Source organism: Tachyglossus aculeatus, chromosome 17 (genome assembly GCF_015852505.1).
Source record: "Tachyglossus aculeatus isolate mTacAcu1 chromosome 17, mTacAcu1.pri, whole genome shotgun sequence".
Classification (NCBI taxonomy): Eukaryota; Metazoa; Chordata; class Mammalia; order Monotremata; family Tachyglossidae; genus Tachyglossus; species Tachyglossus aculeatus.
The window spans coordinates 57,268,090-57,291,154 of NC_052082.1; the positions used below are offsets into that span (position 1 = coordinate 57,268,090).

General features: G+C 50.7%; 1 protein-coding gene across 1 annotated transcript; it reads right to left on the reverse strand.

Moving 5' to 3' along the window:
- Positions 1-3,493: 3,493 nt before the first annotated feature.
- SSC4D (scavenger receptor cysteine rich family member with 4 domains) lies at positions 3,494-22,602 on the reverse strand. The gene is made up of 10 exons (XM_038758854.1): positions 22,478-22,602; positions 19,091-19,126; positions 18,011-18,316; positions 14,942-15,014; positions 14,891-14,907; positions 14,528-14,842; positions 12,690-12,770; positions 9,984-10,598; positions 9,742-9,819; positions 3,494-4,544 (listed from the first exon to the last, which is right to left on the reverse strand). The coding sequence occupies exons 1-10, from the start codon at positions 22,593-22,595 to the stop codon at positions 4,225-4,227; spliced, it is 1,959 nt and encodes a 652-aa protein (XP_038614782.1). The 5' UTR covers positions 22,596-22,602; the 3' UTR covers positions 3,494-4,224.
- Between the last annotated feature and the right edge of the window lie 463 nt (positions 22,603-23,065).

Below are 23,065 nucleotides of genomic sequence, written 5' to 3' on the forward strand. Positions count from 1 at the left end.
TCCCCCAGATCTCTGGGGCCTTGGTGTGGCGGGAAGCAGCAACCCGCTCCCCTTTCCAGGAATTCCCGGCCCAGCCGGTCGATGTGGAGCCTGGCCACCGGACTCCGCAGGATGCCGACCCCCAGCACCTGGGTATATGTCTGTACGGATTTATAACTCTGTTTATTTATTTATTTTGTCTGTACATATTTATTCTATTTATTTTATTTTCTTAATGTGTTTTGTTTTGTTGTCTGCCTCCCCCTTCTAGACTGGGAGCTCACTGTTGGGTAGGGACCGGCTCTAGATGTTGCCAACTTGGACTTCCCAAGCTGAGAGGGCCCAGCCTCCTTCCTCTCCCCCTCCTCCCCATCTCCATCCCCCCGCCTTACCTCCTTCCCACTCCCCACAGTACCTGGATATATGGATATATGTCTGTACATATTTATTACTCTATTTATTTATTTTATCTGTACATATTTATTCTATTTATTTTATTTTCTTAATGTGTTTTGTTCTCTGCCTCCCCCTTCTAGCCTGGGAGCCCACTGCTGGGAAGGGACCGTCTCTAGATGTTGCCAACTTGGACTTCCCAAGCTGAGGGGGCCCAGACTGAGCCCCCTCTTTCCTCTCCCCCTCCTCCCCCTCTCCATCCCCCCCATCTTACCTCCTTCCCCTCCCCACAGCACCTGTATATATGGATATATGTTTGTACGTATTTATAACTCTATTTATTTTATCTGAACATATTTATTCTATTTATTTTATTTTCTTAATATGTTTTGTTCTCTGCCTCCCCCTTCTAGACTGGGAGCCCACTGTTGGGTAGGGACCGTCTCTAGATGTTGCCAACTTGGACTTCCCAAGCTGAGGGGGCCCAGCCTCCTTCCTCTCCCCCTCCTCCCCCTCTCCATCCCCCCCCCCTTACCTCCTTCCCCTCCCCACAGCACCTGCATATATGGATATATGTTTGTACGTATTTATAATTCTATTTATTTTATTTTGTTAATATGTTTTGTTTTGTTCTCTGCCTCCCCATTCTAGACTGTGAGCCCGCTGTTGGGTAGGGACCGTCTCTAGATGTTGCCAACTTGGACTTCCCAAGCTGAGGGGGCCCAGACTGAGCCCCCTCCTTCCTCTCCCCCGCCTCCCCCACTCCATCCCCCCCCCCCCCCGCCTTACCTCCTTACCCTCCCCACAGCACCTGCATATATGGACATATATTTGTACGTATTTATAACTCTATTTATGTTATCTGAACTTATTTATTCTATTTATTTTATTTTGTTAATATGTTTTGTTCTCTGCCTCCCCCTTCTAGCCTGTGAGCCCGCTGTTGGGTAGGGACCGTCTCTAGATGTTGCCAACTTGGACTTCCCAAGCTGAGGGGGCGCAGACTGAGCCCCCTCCTTCCTCTCCCCCTCCTCCCCTTCTCCATCCCCCCCGCCTTACCTCCTTCCCCTCCCCACAGCACCTGTATATACGTATATATGTCTGTACATATTTATTACTCTATTTTATCTGTACATATTTATTCTATTTATTTTATTTTCTTAATATGTTTTGTTTTGTTGTCTGTCTCCCCCTTCTAGACTGTGAGCCCACTGTTGGGTAGGGACCGTCTCTAGATGTTGCCGACTTGGATTTCCCAAGCACTCAGTACAGTGCTCTGCACACAGTAAGCGCTCAATAAATACGATCGAATGAATGAATGACCCAGGCCGGGCCGCTCGCCCACCCCAGAGAGGGACAGACTGCCTAGAGAGTTAATATGTTTTGTTGTTTTGTTAAGATGTTTTGTTCTCTGTCTCCCCCTTCTAGACTGTGAACCCGCTGTTGGTAGGGACCGTCTCTAGATGTTGCCAACTTGGACTTCCCAGGCGCTTAGTACAGTGCTCTGCACATAGTAAGTGCTCAATAAATACAATTGAATGAATGAATAGAGAGGGCCAGGGGCCTGCCTGAGGTCACACAGCATGGTGGGGCGGGAGGGGGGATGGAGCTGCAGCAGCCCATGGGCAGGGTCTCAGGGTGGTCTCAGGAGGGAGGTTAGAACAAAAACCAAGAAAGTGGAAAGAGCCCGGGCTTGGGAGTCAGAGGACCTGGGTTCCAATCCAGGCTCTGCCTCACGTCTGCTGGGTGGCCCTGGGCAAGTCATTACACTTCTCTGTGCCCCAGTTCCCTCAGCTGTAAAACGGGGATGAAGACTGTGAACCCCACGGGGGGCAGGGACTGTGTCCGACCCGATTGCTTTGTAATAATAGTAATAATAATGGCATTTATCAAGCGCTTACTATGTGCAAAGCACTGTTCTAAGCGCTGGGGAGGTTACAAGGTGATCAGGTTGTCCCACGGGGGGCTCACAGTCTTAATCCCCATTTTACAGATGAGGGAACTGAGGCCCAGAGAAGCTAAGTGACTTGCCCAAAGTCACACAGCTGACAATTGGCAGAGTGGGATTTGAACCCATAACCTCTGACTCCAAAGTCCGGGCTCTTTCCACTGAGCCACGCTGCTTCTCTACCCCGGTGCTTTGAACAGTGCGTAGCCCACAGTAAGTGCTTAATAAATACCACAGTTACTATTATTAGTCTCTCCTGGCACCCCTGACATAAAAGCCAGGTCAGGCAGAAGGGTTGGGGAATAATAATAATAATAATAATAATAACAATAATAGTAATAACAATAATGGCATTTGTTAAGCACTTACTATCTGCAAAGCACTGTTCTAAGCGCTGGGGGGATACAAGGTGATCATGTTGTCCGGCATGGGGCTCACAGTCATCATCCCCATTTTACAGATGAGGTCACTGAGGCTCCGAGAATGTGTTAGAGAAGCAGTGTGGCTCTGTGGAAAGAGCACGGACTTTGGAGTCAGAGGTCATGGGTTCAAATCCCGGCTCCGGCAGTTGTCAGCTGTGTGACTTTGGGCAAGTCACTTCACTTCTCTGTGCCTCAGTTACCTCATCTGTAAAATGGGGATTAAGACTGTGAGACCCCCGTGGGACAACCTGATCACCTCTTAACCTCTCCAGCGCAGCGTGGCTCTGTGGAAAGAGCACGGACTTTGGAATCAGAGGTCATGGGTTCAAATCCCAGCTGCGGCAGTTGTCAGCTGTGTGACTTTGGGCAAGTCACTTCACTTCTCTGTGCCTCAGTTACCTCATCTGGAAAATGGGGATGAAGACTGTGAGCCCCCCGTGGGACAACCTGATCACCTTGTAACCTCTCCAGCGCTTAGAAGAGTGCTTTGCACATAGTAAGTGCTTAATAAATGCCACCATTATTATTAAGTGGCTTGCCCAAGGTCACACAGCAGACATGTGGCGGAGCCAGGATTCGAACCCATGACCTCAGACTCCAAAGCCCGGGCTCTGTCCACTGAGCCACGCTGCTTCTCTATCACATCCCAAGCCCCCGTTCTCTCTGGAGGGGCTCATGCTGGCCTCTCCGGGACCCCGCCTAATCATAGCTTCCCTGTGAGGCCGGAAAAAAAAACATTCTTTATTGGCTTTTCATCTACATCTTGGTGGGGGACGAGGGGGGATTGCGGACCCAGACGTCCCCCGCAGTCCCCTCCCGCCCGGCGTCTTCCCCGCCTCGACGGAGAGAAGGGCGCCGTGCCAACTTGGCATCACCACGGCGGTGAGGCAGCCCACCCTTCTGGCTGCTTCTCAATCACTCGTATTTATTGAGCGCTTACTGTGTGCAGAGCACTGGACTAAGCGCTTGGGAACATATAGAGACAGTGGGCTCGGCCCATCCGCTCCCGCCCGGGGTCTCCTCTGCCCGCCGGGAGAAAGTCGGGCTCTCGGGGTGGGCTTGACCGGCACCGAGCCCCCCCGGCAAATTCTCCGAAATGCCACCCGGCCTCCGACCCGCAGCCGGGCACGCGTCCGTGGGGATGCCGGCTCATCCCGCTCCCCGGGAAGCGTGGAGCGGGAAAGCCAGAAAAGACAGAGCTCTCCAAGCGGGGGACGCCAAGTGTGCCACCCCCGCCCCCAGGCCTGGTCTGTGGGGAGACGCATCCCGCATCCCGTCGGGATTTCTTATCCCGTCCGGGGCCCTTCCAGAGACAGAGAGGCGGCGGGCAGGGGTCGAACAACTCACCGGCCGCCTCCGGCCTAACCGCCGGGGCCTACTTGTCCCCAAGAGAGGGCTGCCTCCATTCCACCATCCCAATCCCGCCGGGGGAATGGGGTGCCCCTTCCCCTCCGGAGGGTCGGCCGGGGGGCTCCGGGGGCCTCACCGGAGGCGGCACAGAGCCCCCGCGTCCTCCGAGTGGTCACAGTTGTGCACGTCCCAGCGGATGTGGGAGCAGCTCAGCAGGGAGGCCTCGTCCCCCTTGCACTTGACATTGTCCAGGAGGATGAGGCCGGCGCCGGGGCCGAAGTGGGCCTCGCCGCGGGCCGCCAGCTCCGACCCGCATCCCAGCTGGCGGCAGACCACCCGCACGGCCCGCAGGTCCCAGGCGTCGTCGCACACGGTGCCCCACTGACGCTGCAGGAACAGCTCCACGCGGCCCTCGCAGCGATGGCTGCCGTTCGCCAGGCGCAGGTGGCCTAATAATAATAATAAGGAGAATCAGCAGGTGGCCTAATAATAATAAGAAGAATCACAGTCTTCACCTATCCGTTCATTTCTTTCCGTTCACGGCCGCCTCCCCCTCTAAACGGTGAGCTCCTCTTGGGCAGGAGCGTGTCTGTTGTTAGACTGTTATTAATAATGATAATCGTTTTGGTATTTGTTCATTCATTCGGCTGCCGCTCGCCAGGCGCAGGTGGCCTAATAATAATAAGAAGAATCACGGTCTTCATCTATCCGTTCATTTCTTTCCGTTCACGGCCGCCTCCCCCTCTAAACGGTGAGCTCCTCTTGGGCAGGAGCGCGTCTGTTGTTAGACTGTTATTAATAATGATAATCGTTTTGGTATTTGTTCATTCATTCGGCTGCCGCTCGCCAGGCGCAGGTGGCCTAATAATAATAAGAAGAATCACAGTCTTCATCTATCCGTTCATTTCTTTCCGTTCACGGCCGCCTCCCCCTCTAAACGGTGAGCTCCTCTTGGGCAGGAGCGCGTCTGTTGTTAGACTGTTATTAATAATGATAATCGTTTTGGTATTTGTTCATTCATTCGGCTGCCGCTCGCCAGGCACAGGTGGCCTAATAAGAAGAAGAAGAATCACGGTCTTCATCTATCCGTTCATTTCTTGCCGTTCACGGCCGCCTCCCCCTCTAAATGGTGAGCTCGTCTTGGGCAGGAGTGCGTCTGTTGTTAGACTGTTGTTAATAATGATAGTCGTTTTGGTATATGTGTTCATTCGTTCGCTCGTGTTTCATTCAATCGTATTTATTGAGCGCTTACTGGGTGTAGAGCTTTGTACTGTCAATCAGTCAATCAATCGTATTTATTGAGCGCTTACTGGGTGCAGAGCACTGGACTCAGCGCTTGGGAAGTACAAGTTGGCAACATATAGAGACGGTCCCTACCTAACAGTGGGCTCACAGTCTAAAAGGAGGGGGGACAGTCTAAAAAATATATATAATATAATATAATATAATATAATATAATATAATATAATATAATATAATATAATATGATTATATTATATTATATTATATTATTATTATTGTACTACTACTACTAATAATAATGATGGTATTTGTTAAGCGCTTACTATGTTCAAAGCACTGTTCTAAGCACTGGGGGCGGGGATACAAGGTGATGAGATTGTCCCATGTGGGACTCACAGTCTTAATCCCCATTTTACAGGTGAGGTAACTGAGGCTCAGAGAAGTTAAGTGACTTGCCCAAGGTCACACAGCAGATGTGTGAGAGAGCCGGGATTCGAACCCATGATCTCTGACTCCAAAGCCCGGGCTCTTTCCGCTGAGCCACGCTGCTTCCCTTAAGCGCTTGGGAAGTACAAGTTGGCAACATATAGGCCCTCTGTCTCTCTCTCTATTTCTCTATTTCTTCCTCTCTTTCTCTGTCTCTCTGTTTCTCTGCCCCCCTCTCTGTTTCTCTCTCTCCATTTCTTTTTATTTTATTTTGTTAATATGTTTGGTTTTGTTCCCTGCCTCCCCCTTCTAGACTGTGAGCCCACTGTTGGGTAGGGACCGTCTCTAGATGTTGCCAACTTGGACTCCCCAAGCGCTTAGTACAGTGCTCTGCACACAGTAAGTGCTCAATAAATATGATTGATTGATATAGAGACGGTCCCTACCCAACAACGGGCTCACAGTCTAGAAGGGGGAGACAGACGACAAAACTAAAACAAGTGGACAGGTGTCAAGTCGTCAGAATAAACAGAAATAAAGCTAGATGCACATCATTAACAAAATAAATAGGATAGTAAATATGTACAAGTAAAATAAATAGAGTAATAAATTCATTCATTCATTCAATCGTATTTATTGTTAAGCGCTTACTGTGTGCAGAGCACTGGACTAAGCGCTTGGGAAGTACAAGTTGGCAACATATAGAGACGGAAGGTGGAGACAGACAACAAAACTAAAACAAGTGGACAGGTGTCAAGTCATCAGAATAAATAGAAATAAAGCTAGATGCACATCATTAACAAAATAAACAGGATAGTAAATATGTGCAAGTAAAATAGAGTAATAAATTCATTCATTCATTCATTCAATCGTATTTCTTGTTAAGCGCTTACTGTGTGCAGAGCACTGGACTAAGCGCTTGGGAAGTACAAGTTGGCAACATATAGAGACGGTCCCTACCCAGAGTCAGGGGTGTGGGGTGGTCCATGCTGGGACACTGGGGGGACAGTCAGGGAGGGAGAGGGGCGAGGCAGGGGTGTTGTTGAGTAAAAGCGCTCAATAAATACGATTGAATGAATGAATGTCTCCTCCTCCCCCCCCCCCCCCCACCCCCGGCCTTACCTCCTTCCCCTCCCCACAGCACCGGGATATATGTTTGTACGAATTTATTACTCTATTTATTTATTTTATTTGTGCATATTTATTCTATTCATTTGATTTTGTTAATCTGTGTTGTTGTCTGTCTCCCCCCTTCTAGACTGTGAGCCCGCTGTTGGGTAGGGACCGCCTCTAGATGTTGCCGACTTGGACTTCCCAAGCGCTTAGTACAGTGCTCTGCACACGGTAAGCGCTCAATAAATACGATTGATTGATTGATTGGACTTCCCAAGCGCTTGGTACAGTGCTGTGCACACAGTAAGCGCTCAATAAATACAATTGAATGAATGAATGTCGCCCCCTCCTCATCCCCCCCGCCTTGCCTCCTTCCCCTCCCCACAGCACCTGGATATATGTTTGTACAAATTTATTACTCTTTTTATTTGTACATATTTATTCTATTTATTTTGTTAATCTGTTTTGTTGTCTGTCTCCCCCTTCTATCATCATCATCAATCGTATTTATTGAGCGCTTACTATGTGCAGAGCACTGTACTAAGCGCTTGGGAAGTACAAATTGGCAACATATAGAGACAGTCCCTACCCAACAGTGGGCTCACAGTCTAGAAGGGGGAGACAGAGAACAAAACCAAACATACTAACAAAATAGAATAGATATGTACAAATAAATTAAATAAATAAATAGAGTAAAAAAATATGTACAACCATATATACATATATACAGGTGCTGTGGGGAAGGGAGGGAGGTAAGATGGGGGGATGGAGAGGGGGACGAGGGGGAGAGGAAGGAAGGGGCTCAGTCTGGGAAGGCCTCCTGGAGGAGGTGAGCTCTCAGCAGGGCCTTGAAGGGAGGAAAAGAGCTAGCTTGGCGGATGAGCCCGCTGTTGGGTAGGGACCGTCTCTGTATGTTGCCAACTTGGACTTCCCAAGCGCTTAGTACAGTGCTCTGCACACAGTAAGCGCTCAATAAATACGACTGAATGAATGAATGAATGAATGAATGAATGAATGAATGAATGGATGGTCCACGCTGGGTCATCGGGGGCTCCGGGGTGGGGTGGGGGGGAGTTGGGTTTTAGAGGACGCATCCCTATCCATGAGGGCGGATGTCCTGGGAGGAAATCCTACACACCTTTCCTCCCAGTGTCCCAGTGACCTTGTCTGAGGTAATAATAATAATGATGATGGCATTTATTAAGCGCTTACTATGTGCCAAGCACTGTTCTAAGCGCCGGGGAGGTTACAGGGTGATCAGGCTGTCCCACGGGGGGCTCACAGTCTTCATCCCCATTTTACAGATGAGAGAACTGAGGCCCAGAGAAGTTGTGACTTAATAATAATAACTATGGCATTTATTAAGTGCTTACTATGTGCAAAGCACTGTTCTAAGCGCCGGGGAGCACTGTTCTAAGCGCCAGGGAGCACTGTTCTAAGCGCCAGGGAGGTTACAAGGTGATCAGGCTGTCCCACGGGGGGCTCACAGTCTTCATCCCCATTTTACAGATGAGGGAACTGAGGCCCAGAGAAGTTGTGACAATAATTATAACGATGGCATTTATTAAGTGCTTACTTTGTTCAAAGCACTGTTCTAAGCGCTGGGGAGCACTGTTCTAAGCGCCAGGGAGGTTACAAGGTGATCAGGCTGTCCCACGGGGGGCTCACAGTCTTCATCCCCATTTTACAGATGAGGGAACTGAGGCCCAGAGAAGTTAAGTGACTTAATAATAATAACGATGGCATTTATTAAGTGCTTACGATGTTCAAAGCACTGTTCTAAGCGCTGGGAAACACTGTTCTAAGCTCCGGGGAGGTTACAAGGTGATCAGCCTGTCCCACGGGGGGCTCACAATCTTCATCCCCATTTTACAGATGAGGGAACTGAGGCCCAGAGAAGTTGTGACTTATTTATAATAATGATGGCATTTATTAAGTGCTTACGATGTGCAAAGCACTGTTCTAAGCGCCGGGGAGGTTACAAGGTGATCAGGCTGTCCCACGGGGGGGCTCACAGTCTTCATCCCCATTTTACAGATGAGGGAATTGAGGCCCAGAGAAGTTGTGACTTAATACTAATAATGATGGCATTTATTAAGTGCTTACTATGTGCAAAGCACTGTTCTAAGCGCCGGGGAGGTTACAGGGTGATCAGGCTGTCCCACGGGGGGCTCACAGTCTTCATCCGGTATATATGTATATATGTTTGCACATATTTATTACTCTATTTATTTATTTATCTTACTTGTACATATCTATTCTATTTATTTTATTTTGTTAGTATGTTTGGTCTTGTTCTCTGTCTCCCCCTTCTAGACTGGGAGCCCGCTGTTGGGTAGGGACTGTCTCTGTGTTGCCGACTTGTACTTCCCAAGCGCTTAGTACAGTGCTCTGCACACAGTAAGCGCTCAATAAATACGATTGATTGATTGATTGATTCATCCCCATTTTACAGACGAGGGAACTGAGGCCCAGAGAAGTGAAGTGACTTAATAATAATAACGATGGCATTTATAGGGACTGTCTCTATATGTTGCCAACTTGTACTTCCCAAGCGCTTAGTACAGTGCTCTGCACACGGTAAGTGCTCAATAAATACGATTGATGATTTATTAAGCGCTTATGATATGCAAAGCACTGTTCTAAGCACTGGGGAGGTTACGGGGTGATCAGGTTGTCCCTCGGTGGGGCTCACAGTCTTAATCCCCATTTTTGCAGATGAGGGAACTGAGGCCCAGAGGAGTGACAGCTGACAGTTGGCAGAGCCGGGATTTGAACCCATGACCTCGGACTCCAAAGCCCGGGCTCTTTCCATAGAGTCGAGGGCCAGATCCGGCGGAATGGGGAAGGGGCTGGGGGGGTCCATACCGTCTCTGGGAGGGAGGATGGATGCCGTCGTCGCTTCGGGGCCTTCCTCTCCGACATGATCTCCCGCCTCCTCCGGTCCTGTGGTAATGCCAGACGGAGCCCCCCACGTGGGCTAGGAGCCGGGCCTGGTGGCTGGGGGACCCCCCTAAACTGGGCAGGGGGAGGATTGGGGTCTTTCTGGACGTCCCCCCCTTTGTAGCAGCCGGGAGGGGGTCCTGTCTTGCCCGCCCCGCCCTGCTCACCGCGACAGATGACGCCCGCGTCCTCGTGGTGGCCGCAGTTGTGCTGGCCCCAGCCCAGGTGGAAGCAGTCGCCCAGCCTGGCCTCGCGTCCCGTACAGTCCACGTTGTCCAACAGGACCGGGCCGGTGCCGTAGCCGAAGTAGCCCAGGACGGTGGCCCCCAGGGCCGGCCCGCAGCCCGCCTGGCGGCAGGCCACCTGGGCGTCCAGGAAGCCCCAGTCGTCATCACAGACGGTGCCCCAGCCGCTCGGGTGCAGCACCTCCACACGGCCCTGGCAGCTGCCGTGCCCGTTGACCAGCCGCAGGCCGCCGCCTGCTCGGGCGGGAAGGAGGGGACGACGGGGGCGGAGGCCAGTGCCCACTCCGGGCCTGAGCTGAGCGCCCCAGGCCCCCGGTTCCCGCCTCCCGCCGCCCCATAAACAGAAATCCTCCAGCAGGGTCAGCTCCTCCCTGCTCCTCCTCCCCTCGCCCAGGGCCCAGATGCCCATCATCCGCCCTTGGCAGTGGGCATCGAAGGCAGACTCCCGCCTTTCCCACTCACTTTTTTCCCTCAGGCCTGGCTGGGCCGTCAGGGGCGGCTCGGTGCCCGGGGAGGGCTGGTCTCCAGCGTCCATCACTGCAGAGACACGTGAATCGGAGAGTTGGGGTTGGGGGGGGGGGTGTCCCACGGCCTATTTATTTTATTTTGTTAGTATGGTTTTGTTCTCTGTCTCCCCCTTTTAATCAATCAATCAATCAATCGTATTTATTGAGCGCTTACTGTGTGCAGAGCACTGGACTAAGCGCTTGGGAAGTCCAAGTTGGCAACATATAGAGACAGTCCCAACCCAATAGTGGGCTCACAATCAATCAATCGATCGTATTTATTGAGCGCTTACTGTGTGCAGAGCACTGGACTAAGTGCTTGGGAAGTCCAAGTTGGCAACATATAGAGACAGTCCCTACCCAACAGTGGGCTCACAATCAATCAATCAATCGTATTTATTGAGCGTTTACTGTGTACAGAGCACTGGAGTAAGCTCTTGGGAAGTCCAAGTTGGCAACATCTAGAGACAGTCCCTACCCAACAGTGGGCTCACAATCAATCAATCGATCGTATTTATTGAGCACTTACTGTGTGCAGAGCACTGGACTAAGTGCATAGGAAGTCCAAGTTGGCAACATATAGAGACAGTCTCAACCCAATAGTGGGCTCACAATCAATCAATCGATCGTATTTATTGAGCGCTTACTGTGTGCAGAGCACTGGACTAAGCACTTGGGAAGTCCAAGTTGGCAACATATAGAGACAGTCCCAACCCAATAGTGGGCTCACAATCAATCAATCGATCGTATTTATTGAGCGCTTACTGTGTGCAGAGCACTGGACTAAGTGCTTGGGAAGTCCAAGTTGGCAACATATAGAGACAGTCTCAACCCAATAGTGGGCTCACAATCAATCAATTGATCGTATTTATTGAGCGCTGACTGTGTGCAGAGCGCTGGACTAAGCGCTTGGGAAGTCCAAGTTGGCAACATCTAGAGACGGTCCCTACCCAACAGGAGGCTCACAATCAATCAATCGATCGTATTTATTGAGCGCTTACTGTGTGCAGAGCACTGGACTAAGCGCTTGGGAAGTCCAAGTTGGCAACATATAGAGACAGTCCCTACCCACCAGCGGGCTCACAGGCTAGATTGTTCATATAGAGAAGCAGCGTGGCTCAGTGGAAATAATAATAATAATAACGATGGTATTTGTTAAGCGCTTACTATGTGCCCAGCACTGTTCTAAGCGCTGGGGTAGATACAAGGTGATGAGGTTGTCCCACGTGGGGCTCACAGTCTAAGCATTGTGGCTCAGTGTAAAGAGTGCTTAGAACAGTGCTTTGCACATAGTAAGCGCTTAATAAATACCATTAGAAAAAAGGGCTTGGGAGTCAAGAGGTCACAGGTTCAAATCCCTACTCCGCCGCTTGTCGGCTGTGTGACTTTGGACAAGTCACCCGACTTCTCTGTACCTCAGTTACCTCATCTGTACAATGGGGATGAAGACTGTGAGCCCCTCGTGGGACCTTAGTTGTCCCACTAAGCGCTTAGTACAGCTTAGACAGTGCTCAGTACAGTGCTCAGTAGGCCCTACTGAGTGCTCACCTCCTCCAGGAGGCCTTCCCAGACTGAGCCCCTTCCTTCCTCTCCCCCTTGTGCCCCTCTCCATCCCCCCCCATCTTACCTCCTTCCCTTCCCCACAGCACCTGTATATATGTATATATGTTGGTACATATTTATTACTCTATTTATTGATTTATCTTACTTGTACCTATCTATTCTATTTATTTTATTTTGTTAGTATGTTTGGTTTCGTTCTCCGTCTCCCCCTTCTAGACTGTGAGCCCACTGTCGGGTAGGGACCGTCTCTATATGTTGCCAACTTGGACTTCCCAAGCGCTTAGTCCAGTGCTCTGCACACAGGAAGCGCTCAATAAATACGATTGATGATGATGATGATGCTCTGTACACAGTAAGCACTCAATAAATATGAGGGAAAGAGCCCGGGCTTTGGAGTCAGAGGTCATGGGTTCAAATCCAGGCTCCGCCGAATGTCAGCTGTGTGACTCTGGGCAAGTCACTTCTCTGGGCCTCAGTGACCTCATCTGGAAAATGGGGATTAAACGGTCGATGCCCCTTCTCCTAGGGGGTGGCTGGCACCGGCGCGGGGGCTCCTTACCCGTGCTGGCTGCGGTGAGGGCGTCTCGGTGGTCCTGGGTGGCCGAGATGGGGGGCTTGGTAGTAGAGGAGACGCCGTTCTCTACATGGAGACGGGGGGAGGTTGGTGGGAACCCAGACAAGACAAAGACTGCAAATGGGGGCTCACGAGCCCCAAATCCTCCACCTGAACCCCATCCCGCTCGGGATCCGGGAAGGTGGGAATGACGGCCCGGTGGTTCAGTGGTCTGGGATGGCCCCCCCAACCCCTTCACAGGGGTCCTGAACTGACATGGGTTGCACCTTCGGCAGCATGGAGAAGCTGCTGTGCCTCAGTGGAAAGACCCCGGGCTTGGGAGGCAGAGGTCACGGGTTCAAATCCCCACTCTGCCAACTGTCAGCTGGGTGGCTTTGGGCAAGTCACTTCACTTCTCTGGGCCTCAGTTCGAATGGGGATTCAAATTGTGAGCCCCCCGTGGGACCCCCTGATCACCCTGTAACCTCCCCAGTGCTTAGAACACACATTAGTAGAGTGCTCTGCACACAGTAAGCGCTCAATAAGTACGATTGAATGAATGAATGAACATAGTAAGCACTTAACAAATACCAACATTATTATTATTATTATTATTACCTTCCCACCGCCTTCGCCACACTTTGTACCCCCCACATGGGCTCTCGGGCACCCGCGATTCTCTTTGGGCTTTTGGACATCTCCTTTCACCCTCTACCCGCCGAGCCCTTCTTCCTCCGAGGTGTAAAACCCACCTTCCCATTTAATCAATCAATCGTATTTATTGAGCGCTTACTGTGTGCAGAGCACTGGACTAAGCGCTTGGTACATTTAGACCAGAAGCTTCCTGTGGGCAGAGATCGTATCTTTGACCTCGATTTATACCATCCGCTGGCATAGCCCGGTGCTCCGCATACAATCAACACAAATGGATTGATTGATATGGGCATGACCGGAGTAATAATAATAATGATGATGGCATTTCTTAAGCGCTTACTATGTGCGAAGCACTGTTCTAAGCGCTGGGGAGGTTACAAGGTGATCAGGGTGTCCCACGGGGGGTTCACAGTCTTAATCCCCATTTTCCAGATGAGGTAACTGAGGCCCAGAGAAGCTAAGTGGCTTGCCCAAAGTCACCCAGCTGACAATTGATGGAGCCGGGATTTGAACCCATAATAATATAATAATAATAATGGCATTTATCAAGCGCTTACTATGTGCAAAGCACTGTTCTAAGCGCTGGGGAGGTTACAAGGTGATCAGGTTGTCCCACGGGGGGTTCGCAGTCTTAATCCCCATTTTCCAGATGAGGTAACTGAGGCCCAGAGAAGCGAAGTGGCTTGCCCAAAGTCACCCAGCTGACAATTGATGGAGCTGGGATTTGAACCCATAATAATAATAATAATGGCATTTATTAAGCGCTTACTATGTGCAAAGCAATCAATCAATCGTATTTATTGAGCGCTTACTGTGTGCAGAGCACTGTACTAAGCGCTTGGGAAGTCCAAGTTGGCAACATATAGAGACAGTCCCTACCCAACAGTGGGCTCACCGTCTAGAAAAGCACTGTTCTAAGTACTGGGGAGGTTCCAAGGTGATCAGGTTGTCCCATGGGGGGCTCACAATCTTAATCCCCATTTTACAGATGAGGTGACTGAGGCCCAGAGAAGTGAAGTGGCTTGCCCAAAGTCACCCAGCTGACAATTGGCGGAGCTGGGATTTGAACCCATGACCTCTGACTGCAAAGCCCGGGCTCTTTCCACTGAGCCGCGTGTACTCTCGGGGTGTGGGGTCGCCCGGGGCCCGTGCCCACTGGAAGGGGCAGGGGCTTCCCACAGCGCCCGCACCGGAGCAGACGACGCCGGCGTCCTCGTGGTGCCCGCAGTTGTGGATGCCCCAGCCCAGGCTGGGGCAGGCGTCCAGGCGGGGCTCCCCGCCCTCGCAGTTCACGTTGTCCAGCGCGATGAGGCCCGTGCCGTAGCCGAAGAAGGCGTTGGTTTTGGCGGCCAGCGCCCGGCCGCAGCCCAGCTGGCGGCACGCCACGGCGGCGGCGGCCAGCCCCCAGTCGTCGTCGCACACGGTGCCCCACGTGCCCCGGTGCAGGATCTCCACTCGGCCTTGGCACGGCTTGCCGCCCCCGGCCAGGCGGAGGCTGCCGTCGCCTGCGGAGAGCGCGGGATCTCAATGCACCGAGGCTCTGGGGGCTCAGCGCCCTCTCCCCGGCTCCCTACGGGCACGGGGAACGGGGTGCCCTCGCTCACCTTTCCCATTCAGCGGCATGTTCGGGGGGGGCTCTGCTGGGTATCACTTTTCCCACCCAGGTGGGCAGCAGCTCTGGAAAAGAGGGATGGGGGTGAAGCGGAAGCGGCTCGGCCTAGTCGGCAGAGCCCGGTGCTGGGAATCGGAAGGACCTGGGTCCTAATCCGCTTTCCGCCGCGTGATCTTTCCGTCTCTATATGACGATGATGGCATTTATTAAGCGCTTACTAGGTGCAAAGCACTGTTCTAATCAATCAATCAATTTGTAATAATAAGAGTCATCACGGTGTTCGGTGCTTATTATTATTATGCGCCAAACAATGTGTCACATTCATTCCTTCCCTTCCCCGCAGCGCCTGTATATATGTATATATGCTTGTACATATTTTTTTACTCTATTTATTTATTTATTTATTTTATTTGTACATATCTATTTATTTTATTTTGTTAGTAGGTTTGGTTTTGTTCTCTGTCTCCCCCTTTTAGACTGTGAGCCCACTGTTGGGTAGGGACTGTCTCTAGATGTTGCCAATTTGTACTTCCCAAGCGCTTAGTACAGTGCTCTGCACATAGTAAGCGCTCAATAAATACGATTTGTGAGCCCACTGTTGGGTAGGGACTGTCTCTAGATGTTGCCAATTTGTACTTCCCAAGCGCTTAGTACAGTGCTCTGCACATAGTAAGCGCTCAATAAATACGATTGATGATGATGATGATGATTCATTCATTCAATTCATTCAATCGTATTTATTGAGCGCTTACTGTGTGCAGGGCACTGTACTACTACTACTACTACTAATAATAATAATGGCATTTATTAAGCGCTTACTATGTGCCAAGCACTGTTCTAAGAGCTGGGGAGGTTACAAGGTGATCAGGTTGGCCCTCGGGGTGGGGGGCTCACAGTCTTAATCCCCATTTTACAGATGAGGTAACTGAGGCACAGAGAGTAATAATAATAATAATAATGATGGCATTTATTAAGCGCTTACTATGTGCCAAGCCCTGTTCTAAGCGCTTGGGAAATCCAAGTTGGCAACATCTAGAGATGGGCCCTACCCAACAGCGGGCTCACAGTCTAGAAGAAGCGCGGGAGAGGTTACGAGATGATCAGGTTGTCCCACAAGGGGCTCACAATTTTAAGCCCCATTTTACAGATGAGGGAACCGAGGCACGGCGAAGTGAAGTGACTTGCCCAAAGTCACACAGCTGACAATCGTCAGAGGGGGTATTTGAACCCGTGACCTATGACTTCAAAGCCTGTGCTCTTTCCACTGAGCCACGCTGCTTCTTCTATATAATGATAATAATAATGATAGCATTTATTAAGCGCTTACTATGTGCAAAGCACTGTTCTAAGCGCTGGGAAGGTTACAAGGTGATCACGGTGTCCCACGGGGGGCTCACAGTTTTAATCCCCATTTTACAGATGAGGTAACTGAGGCCCAGAGAAGTGAAGTGACTTGCCCAAAGTCACCCAGCTGACAATGGGTGGAGCCGGGACCGACTTGTACTTCCCAAGCGCTTAGCACACAGGAAGCGCTCAATAAATACGATGGAATGAACGACTGAATGAATCTCGGTAAGGCACTTCGCTTCTCTGGGCCTCAGTTCCCTCATCCGGAAAATGGGGATCAAGACCGTGAACCCTGTGTGGGATGGGGACTGTGTCCGACCCAATTTGCTGGTACCCACCTCAGCGCTTAGTACGGGGCCTGGCACAATTTGTTAAGCGCTTACTATGTGCAAAGCACTGTTCTAAGTGCTGGGGGGGGCATCATCACAGTAAGCACTCAATAAATACGATTGAATAATAATAATAATAATAATTGGCATTTGTTAAGCGCTTACTATGTGCAAAGCACTGTTCTAAGCGCTGGGGAGGATACAGGGTGATCAGGTTGTCCCATGTGGGGCTCACAGTCTTAATCCCCATTTTACAGATGACGTAACTGAGGCCCAGAGAAGTTAAGTGACTTGCCCAAAATCACACAGCAGACATGTGGTGGAGTCGGGATTCGAACCCATGACCTCTGCCTCCAAAGCCCGTGCTCTTTCCACTGAGCCACGCTGAATGAATGAATTTGTTCAGCGCTTACTATGGGCAAACCCATACCATCATCACCATCACATCACCATCATCAGGGAGGAGTTGGGGGGGAAGATAGAAAGTGAAGGAGCACGGAGGGGGAAAGGGAAGGGAGAAGGAAGAGGATGGAGATTGGGAAGGGCCCATCAGCATTCATTCATTCATTCAATCGTATTTATTGAGCGCTTACTGTGTGCAGAGCACTGTACTAAGCGCTTGGGAAGCACAAGTTGGCAACATATAGAGACAGTCCCTACCCCACAGCAGGCTCACAGTCTAATCATCATCATCATATAGTAAGCACTTAACAAATACCCTGTGAGCCCACTGTGGGGTAGGGACCGTCTCTATATGTCGCCAACTTGTACTTCAATCAATCAATCATCATCATCATCATCAATCGTATTTATTGAGCGCTTACTGTGTGCAGAGCACTGTACTAAGCGCTTGGGAAGTCCAAGTTGGCAACATAGAGAGACAGTCCCTACCCAACAGTGGGCTCACAGTGTAAAATGAGCGCTTACTGTGTGCAGAGCACTGTACTAAGCCCTTGGGAAGTCCAAGTTGGCAACATCTAGAGACAGTCCCTACCCAACAGTGGGCTCACAGTCTAAAATCAATCAATCAATCGTATTTATTGAGCGCTTACTGTGTGCAGAGCACTGTACTAAGCGCTTGGGAGTACAGGTTGGCGACATCTAGAGACAGTCCCTACCCAACAGTGGGCTCACAGTCTAGAAGGGGCAGACAGAGAACAAAACCAGACGTACGAACAAAATAAAATAAATAGACTTCCCAAGCGCTTACTATGTGCAAAGCACCGTTCTAAGCGCTGGGGAAGTTACAAGGTGATCACGTTGTCGCACAGGGGGCTCACAGGCTTCAAAGCGCTTAGTCCAGTGCTCTGCCCACAGTGAGCGCTCAATAAATATGATTAAATGGATGATTGTGGGGCAGGGGGTCGGAGGGGGCGGCTCCTCACCGTTGCACACCACAGCCACGTCCTCGTAGTGGTAACAGTTGTGGACGCCCCAGCCGTGGCTCCCGCACTGGCTCAGGGCGGCCTCCCGCCCCTCGCAGTCCACGTTGTCCAGCAGGATGGGCCCCCGGCCCTGGCCGAAGGCGAGGGCCGCGGGCCCGGGGAGGGCCGGCCCGCAGCCCAGCTGGCGGCACACCACGTTGGCATCCACCAGGTCCCAGTCGTCGTCGCACACGGTGCCCCAGGAGCCGTTGTGCAGGATCTCCACGCGGCCCTGGCAGCGGTTCCGCCCGCTCGCCAGCCTCACCTCTGTGGGCACCGGGAGCCGGGTTGGCGGGCGAGGCGGGGGGACCCCCCCAAAAAAACCCCTATCCCCCACCAGGATCCCAATTTTCCCAAAAGGCCCCAGGGAAGTGATGCCACTGCCCAGCTAAGGCCGTGGGATTGAAAAGACGTTGCCATGGCGAGCTGCAGATTTAGGCGACGTAGCTAAGGCGGGTGGGGACCGGGAAAGCGCTCAGTACGGCGCTCTGAGCTCGGTCGGCGTCTAGTACAGTACAGGGGATGACCGTCGTTGGTGGGTAGACAGTGCCGAGCCCATGGCAAGCTACAGATTCCCTACACCCCACCAGGATCCCAATTTTCCCAAGGCCCAAGGGAAGTGATGCCACTGCCCAGCTAAGGCCGTGGGATTGAAAAGATGTTGCCATGGCGAGCTACAGATTTAGGCGATGTAGCTAAGGCGGGTGGGGACCGGGAAAGCGCTCAGTACGGCGCTCTGAGCGCGGTCGGCGTCTAGTACAGTACAGGGGATGACCGTCGTTGGTGGGTAGACAGTGCCGAGCCCATGGCCAGCTACAGATTCCCTACACCCCACCAGGATCCCAATTTTCCCAAGGCCCAAGGGAAGTGATGCCACTGCCCAGCTAAGGCCGTGGGATTGAAAAGATGTTGCCATGGCGAGCTACAGATTTAGGCGATGTAGCTAAGGCGGGTGGGGACCGGGAAAGCACTCAGTATGGCGCTCTGAGCGCGGTCGGCGTCTAGTACAGTACAGGGGATGACCGTCTCGGGGAGGCCTACCTGGGAAAGGTAGCGGTGTGGGCTCCAGGGTGCCGGCTGGAAAAGTTGAAGAAGGGGATTAGACAATTTAGGCCCGAAGTCCCTGTCTCCCCAGCCCTGGGACAGCTGGTAGAAATAATAATGATGGTGATTTTTAGGCGCTCACTAAGTGTCAAGCACCTGGGACAGCTGGTAGAAATAATAACGATGGTGTGTTTTAGGCGCTCACTAAGGGTCAAGCACCGTTCTAAGCTCCGAGGGAGGTAGAGAAGCAGCACGGTGCAGTCGATGGAGCTCGGGCCTGAGAGTGGGGAGGTCTTGGGTTCTGATCCTGTTCTGTCACTTTTGCTTCTCTGGGCCTCAGTTCTCTCATCTGTAAAATGGGGATTGAGACCAGGAGCCTGGATCCCCATCCCCCCTGCCCTAACTTCTTCCCCTCCCCACAGCACCTGTATATATTTTTGTGCATAATTATTACTTTATTTATTTTACTTGTACATATTTATTATTCCATTTATTTTATTTTGTTAATATGATTTGGTTTTTTGTCTGTCCCCGCCTTTCTAGACTGTGAGCTCGCTGTTGGGTAGGGACCGGCTCTATATGTCGCCAACTTGTACTTCCTAAGCGCTTAGTCCAGTGCTCTGCACACAGTAAGCGCTCAATAAATACAATTGAATGAATGAATGAATATGTTGCCAACTTGAACTTCCCAAGGGCTTAGTCCAGTGCTCTGCACACAGTAAGCACTCCATAAATACGATTGAATGAATGAATGAATGAATGAATACGATTGAATGAATGAATGAATGAATGAATATGTTGCCAACTTGGACTTCCCAAGTGCTTAGAACAGTGCTCTGCACACAGTAAGTGCTCAATAAATACGATTGAATGAATGAATGAATAAATACGATTGAATGAATGAATGAATATGTTGCCAGCTTGTACTTCCCAAGCGCTTAGTACAGTGCTCTGCACACAGTAAGTGCACAATAAATACGAATGAATGAATGAATATGTTGCCAACTTGGACTTCATGGGATTTGGACTTCGTGCCATGTTGCCAACATGGGACTTGAACCCATGACCTCTGACTCCAAAGCCCGGGCTCTTTCCATTGAGCCACGCTGCTTCTCAATGAATGAATGAATGAATGAATGAATGAATGAATGAATGACAGGACGTAGCAGCCCGGGAATTTACGGTGTAAGGGCGCCACCTCGCGTCCAATTCCGGGAGCGCCCTGTTCGAGTCTAGGGCCCGGGTTGTAATAATAATAATAATAATGGTATTTGTTAAGCGCTTACTATGTGCAAAGCACTGTTCTAAGCGCTGGGGGAGATACAAGGTCATCAGGTTGTCCCACGTGGGGCTCACAGTCTTCATCCCCATTTGACGGATGAGGGAACTGAGGCACAGAGAATAATAATAATAATAATAATAATAATAGTAATAATAATAATAATAATAATAATAATAATAATGAGAAGCAGCGTGGCTCAGTGGAAAGAGCCCGGGATTTGGAGTCAGAGGTCATGGGTTCGAATCCCGACTCCACCCCTTGTCAGCTGGGTGACTTTGGGTAAGTCACTTCACTTCTCACGGCCTCAGTTACCTCCTCTGGAAAATGGGGATTAAGATTGTGAGCCCGACGTGGGACAACCTGATCACCTTGTATCCCCCCCAGCGCTTAGAACAGTGCTTTGCACATAGTAAGCGCTTAACAAATACCATCATTATTATTATATTATTATTTGTTAAGCACTTACTATGTGCAAAGCACTGTTCTAAGCGCTGGGGGGGATACAAGGTGATCAGGTTGCCCCACGTGGGACACACAATCTTAATCCCCATTTTCCAGATGAGGGAACTGAGGTTCAGAGAAGTGAAGTGACTTGCCCAAGATCACTCAGCAGATATGGGGCAGAGTCAATCAATCAATCGTATTTATTGAGCACTTACTGTGTGCAGAGCACCGTACTAAGCGCTTGGGCAGTCCAAGTTGGCAACATAGAGAGACGGTCCCTACCCAACAGTGGGCTCACAGTCTAGAGGCGGGATTCGAACCCATGACCTCTGACTCCCAAGGCCGGGCTCTTTCCACTGAGCCACGCTGCTTCTGTAGAGAAGTGAAGTGATTTGCCCAAGGTCACACAGCGGGCGAGTGGCGGAGCCAGGCTTCCATCCAGTCCTCTAGTAGGGGAAGTCTTTTATCTTCACCCCAACAAGCAGTGTGGTCTAATGGATAGAGCACGGGCCTGGGAATCAGAAGGACCTGGGTTCTAATCCCGGCTCTGCCACTTTTCCATCATGACCTTGGGCAAGCCACTTCGCTTCTCTGGGTCTCAGTTACCTCATCTGTCAAATGGGGATTGAGACTGTGAGCCCATGTGGGACAGTGAGCCCGCTGTCGGGTAGGGCCCGTCTCTAGATGTTGCCAACTTGGACTTCCCAAGCGCTTAGTACAGTGCTCTGCACACAGTAAGCGCTCAATAAATACGACTGAATGAATGACAGGAACCGTGTCCAACCTGATTTGCTCGTAATAATAATAACAATCATAATGATGGCATTTATTCATTCATTCAGTCGTATTTATTGAGCGCTTACTGTGTGCAGAGCACTGGACTAAGCGCTTGGGAAGTCCAAGTTGGCAACATCTAGAGACGGTCCCTACCCAACGGTGGGCTCACAGTCTAGAGAAGCAGCGTGGCTCAGTGGTAAGAGCCCGGGCTTTGGAGTCAGAGGTCATGGGTTCGAATCCCGGCTCCACCACATGTCTGCTGTGTGACCTTGGGCAAGTCACTTAACTTCTCTAAGCCTCAGTTACCTCATCTGTAAAATGGGGATTAAGACTGTGAGCCCCACGTGGGACAACCTGATCACTTTGTATCCCCCCAAGCGCTTAGAACAGTGCTTTGCACATGGTAAGCGCTTAACAAATGCCAACATTAATTATTATTAAGGGGGAAACAGAGAACAAAACCAAACATATTAACAAAATAAAATCAATAGAATAAATATGTACAAATAAAATAAATAAATAAATAGAGTAATAAATCCTTACAAACATATATATGTATACATATATACATTAAGCACTTACTATGTGCAAAGCACTGTTCAAGCGCTGGGAGGTTACAAGGCGATCAGGTGGCCCCCAGGGGCGGGGGGGGGGGGGGGGGCGGCTCCCAGTCTTCATCCCCATTTTCCAGATGAGGTCACTGAGGCCCAGAGAAGTGAAGTGACTTGCCCAAGGTCACACAGCAGACAGGTGGCAGAGCCGGGATTTGAACCTATGACCTCTGACTCCAAAGCCTGGGCTCTTTCCACTGAGCCACGCTGCTTCCCTGTAGTAAGCGCTTAACAAATACCAATATTATTATACAGCACAAACCAGCTCACCTGGAGGAGCGAGGAGGAGGAGGAGGAACAAGGCCGAAGGGAGCAGGAACGGGGGGACGGTCCAGGGGGGCGGACTCCACGCTCTGTTCTTCTGGACGGGGCAGGGACCAATGCGCATTTCGGCTTCTCGAACCCAGGACCCCGTGGCAGGACGTAAGCTCGGGCTGCGGATTGGAAAAAATCGCATCAGCGGATCCCAGCCAGTGGTGGGAGGCGGGCCGGGGGCCCAAGAGTTCTCTCCTTCCACAACCCAGCGCCTGTATCTCTGTATGTACGTATTTATTACTCTATTTATTGATTTATTTCATTTGTACATATTTCTTCTATTCATTATATTTGGTTAATACGTTTTGTTTTGTTCTCTGTCTCCCTCTTCTAGACTGGGAGCCCGCTGTTGGGTAGGAACCGTCTCTAGATGTTGCCAACTTGGACTTCCCAAGCGCTCTGCAATCAATCAATCAATCAATCAATCGTATTTATTGAGCGCTTACAGTGTGCAGAGCACTGGACTAAGCGCTTGGGAAGTCCAAGTTGGCAACATCTAGAGATGGTCCCTACCCAACAGTGGGCTCACAGTCTAGCACACAG

Excerpts from the sequence above, each read along its gene's own strand:
- SSC4D (XM_038758854.1), bottom strand. The coding sequence starts at position 22,595 with ATGCGCATTGGTCCCTGCCCCGTCCAGAAGAACAGAGCGTGGAGTCCG. Across the intron at positions 19,127-22,477 it reads CCTCCTCCTCGCTCCTCCAG|CCGGCACCCTGGAGCCCACA; the intron begins GTGAGCTGGTTT and ends CAACTTTTCCAG. Across the intron at positions 12,771-14,527 it reads CGCCGGCGTCGTCTGCTCCG|AGAACGGCGTCTCCTCTACT; the intron begins GTGCGGGCGCTG and ends GTCTCCATGTAG.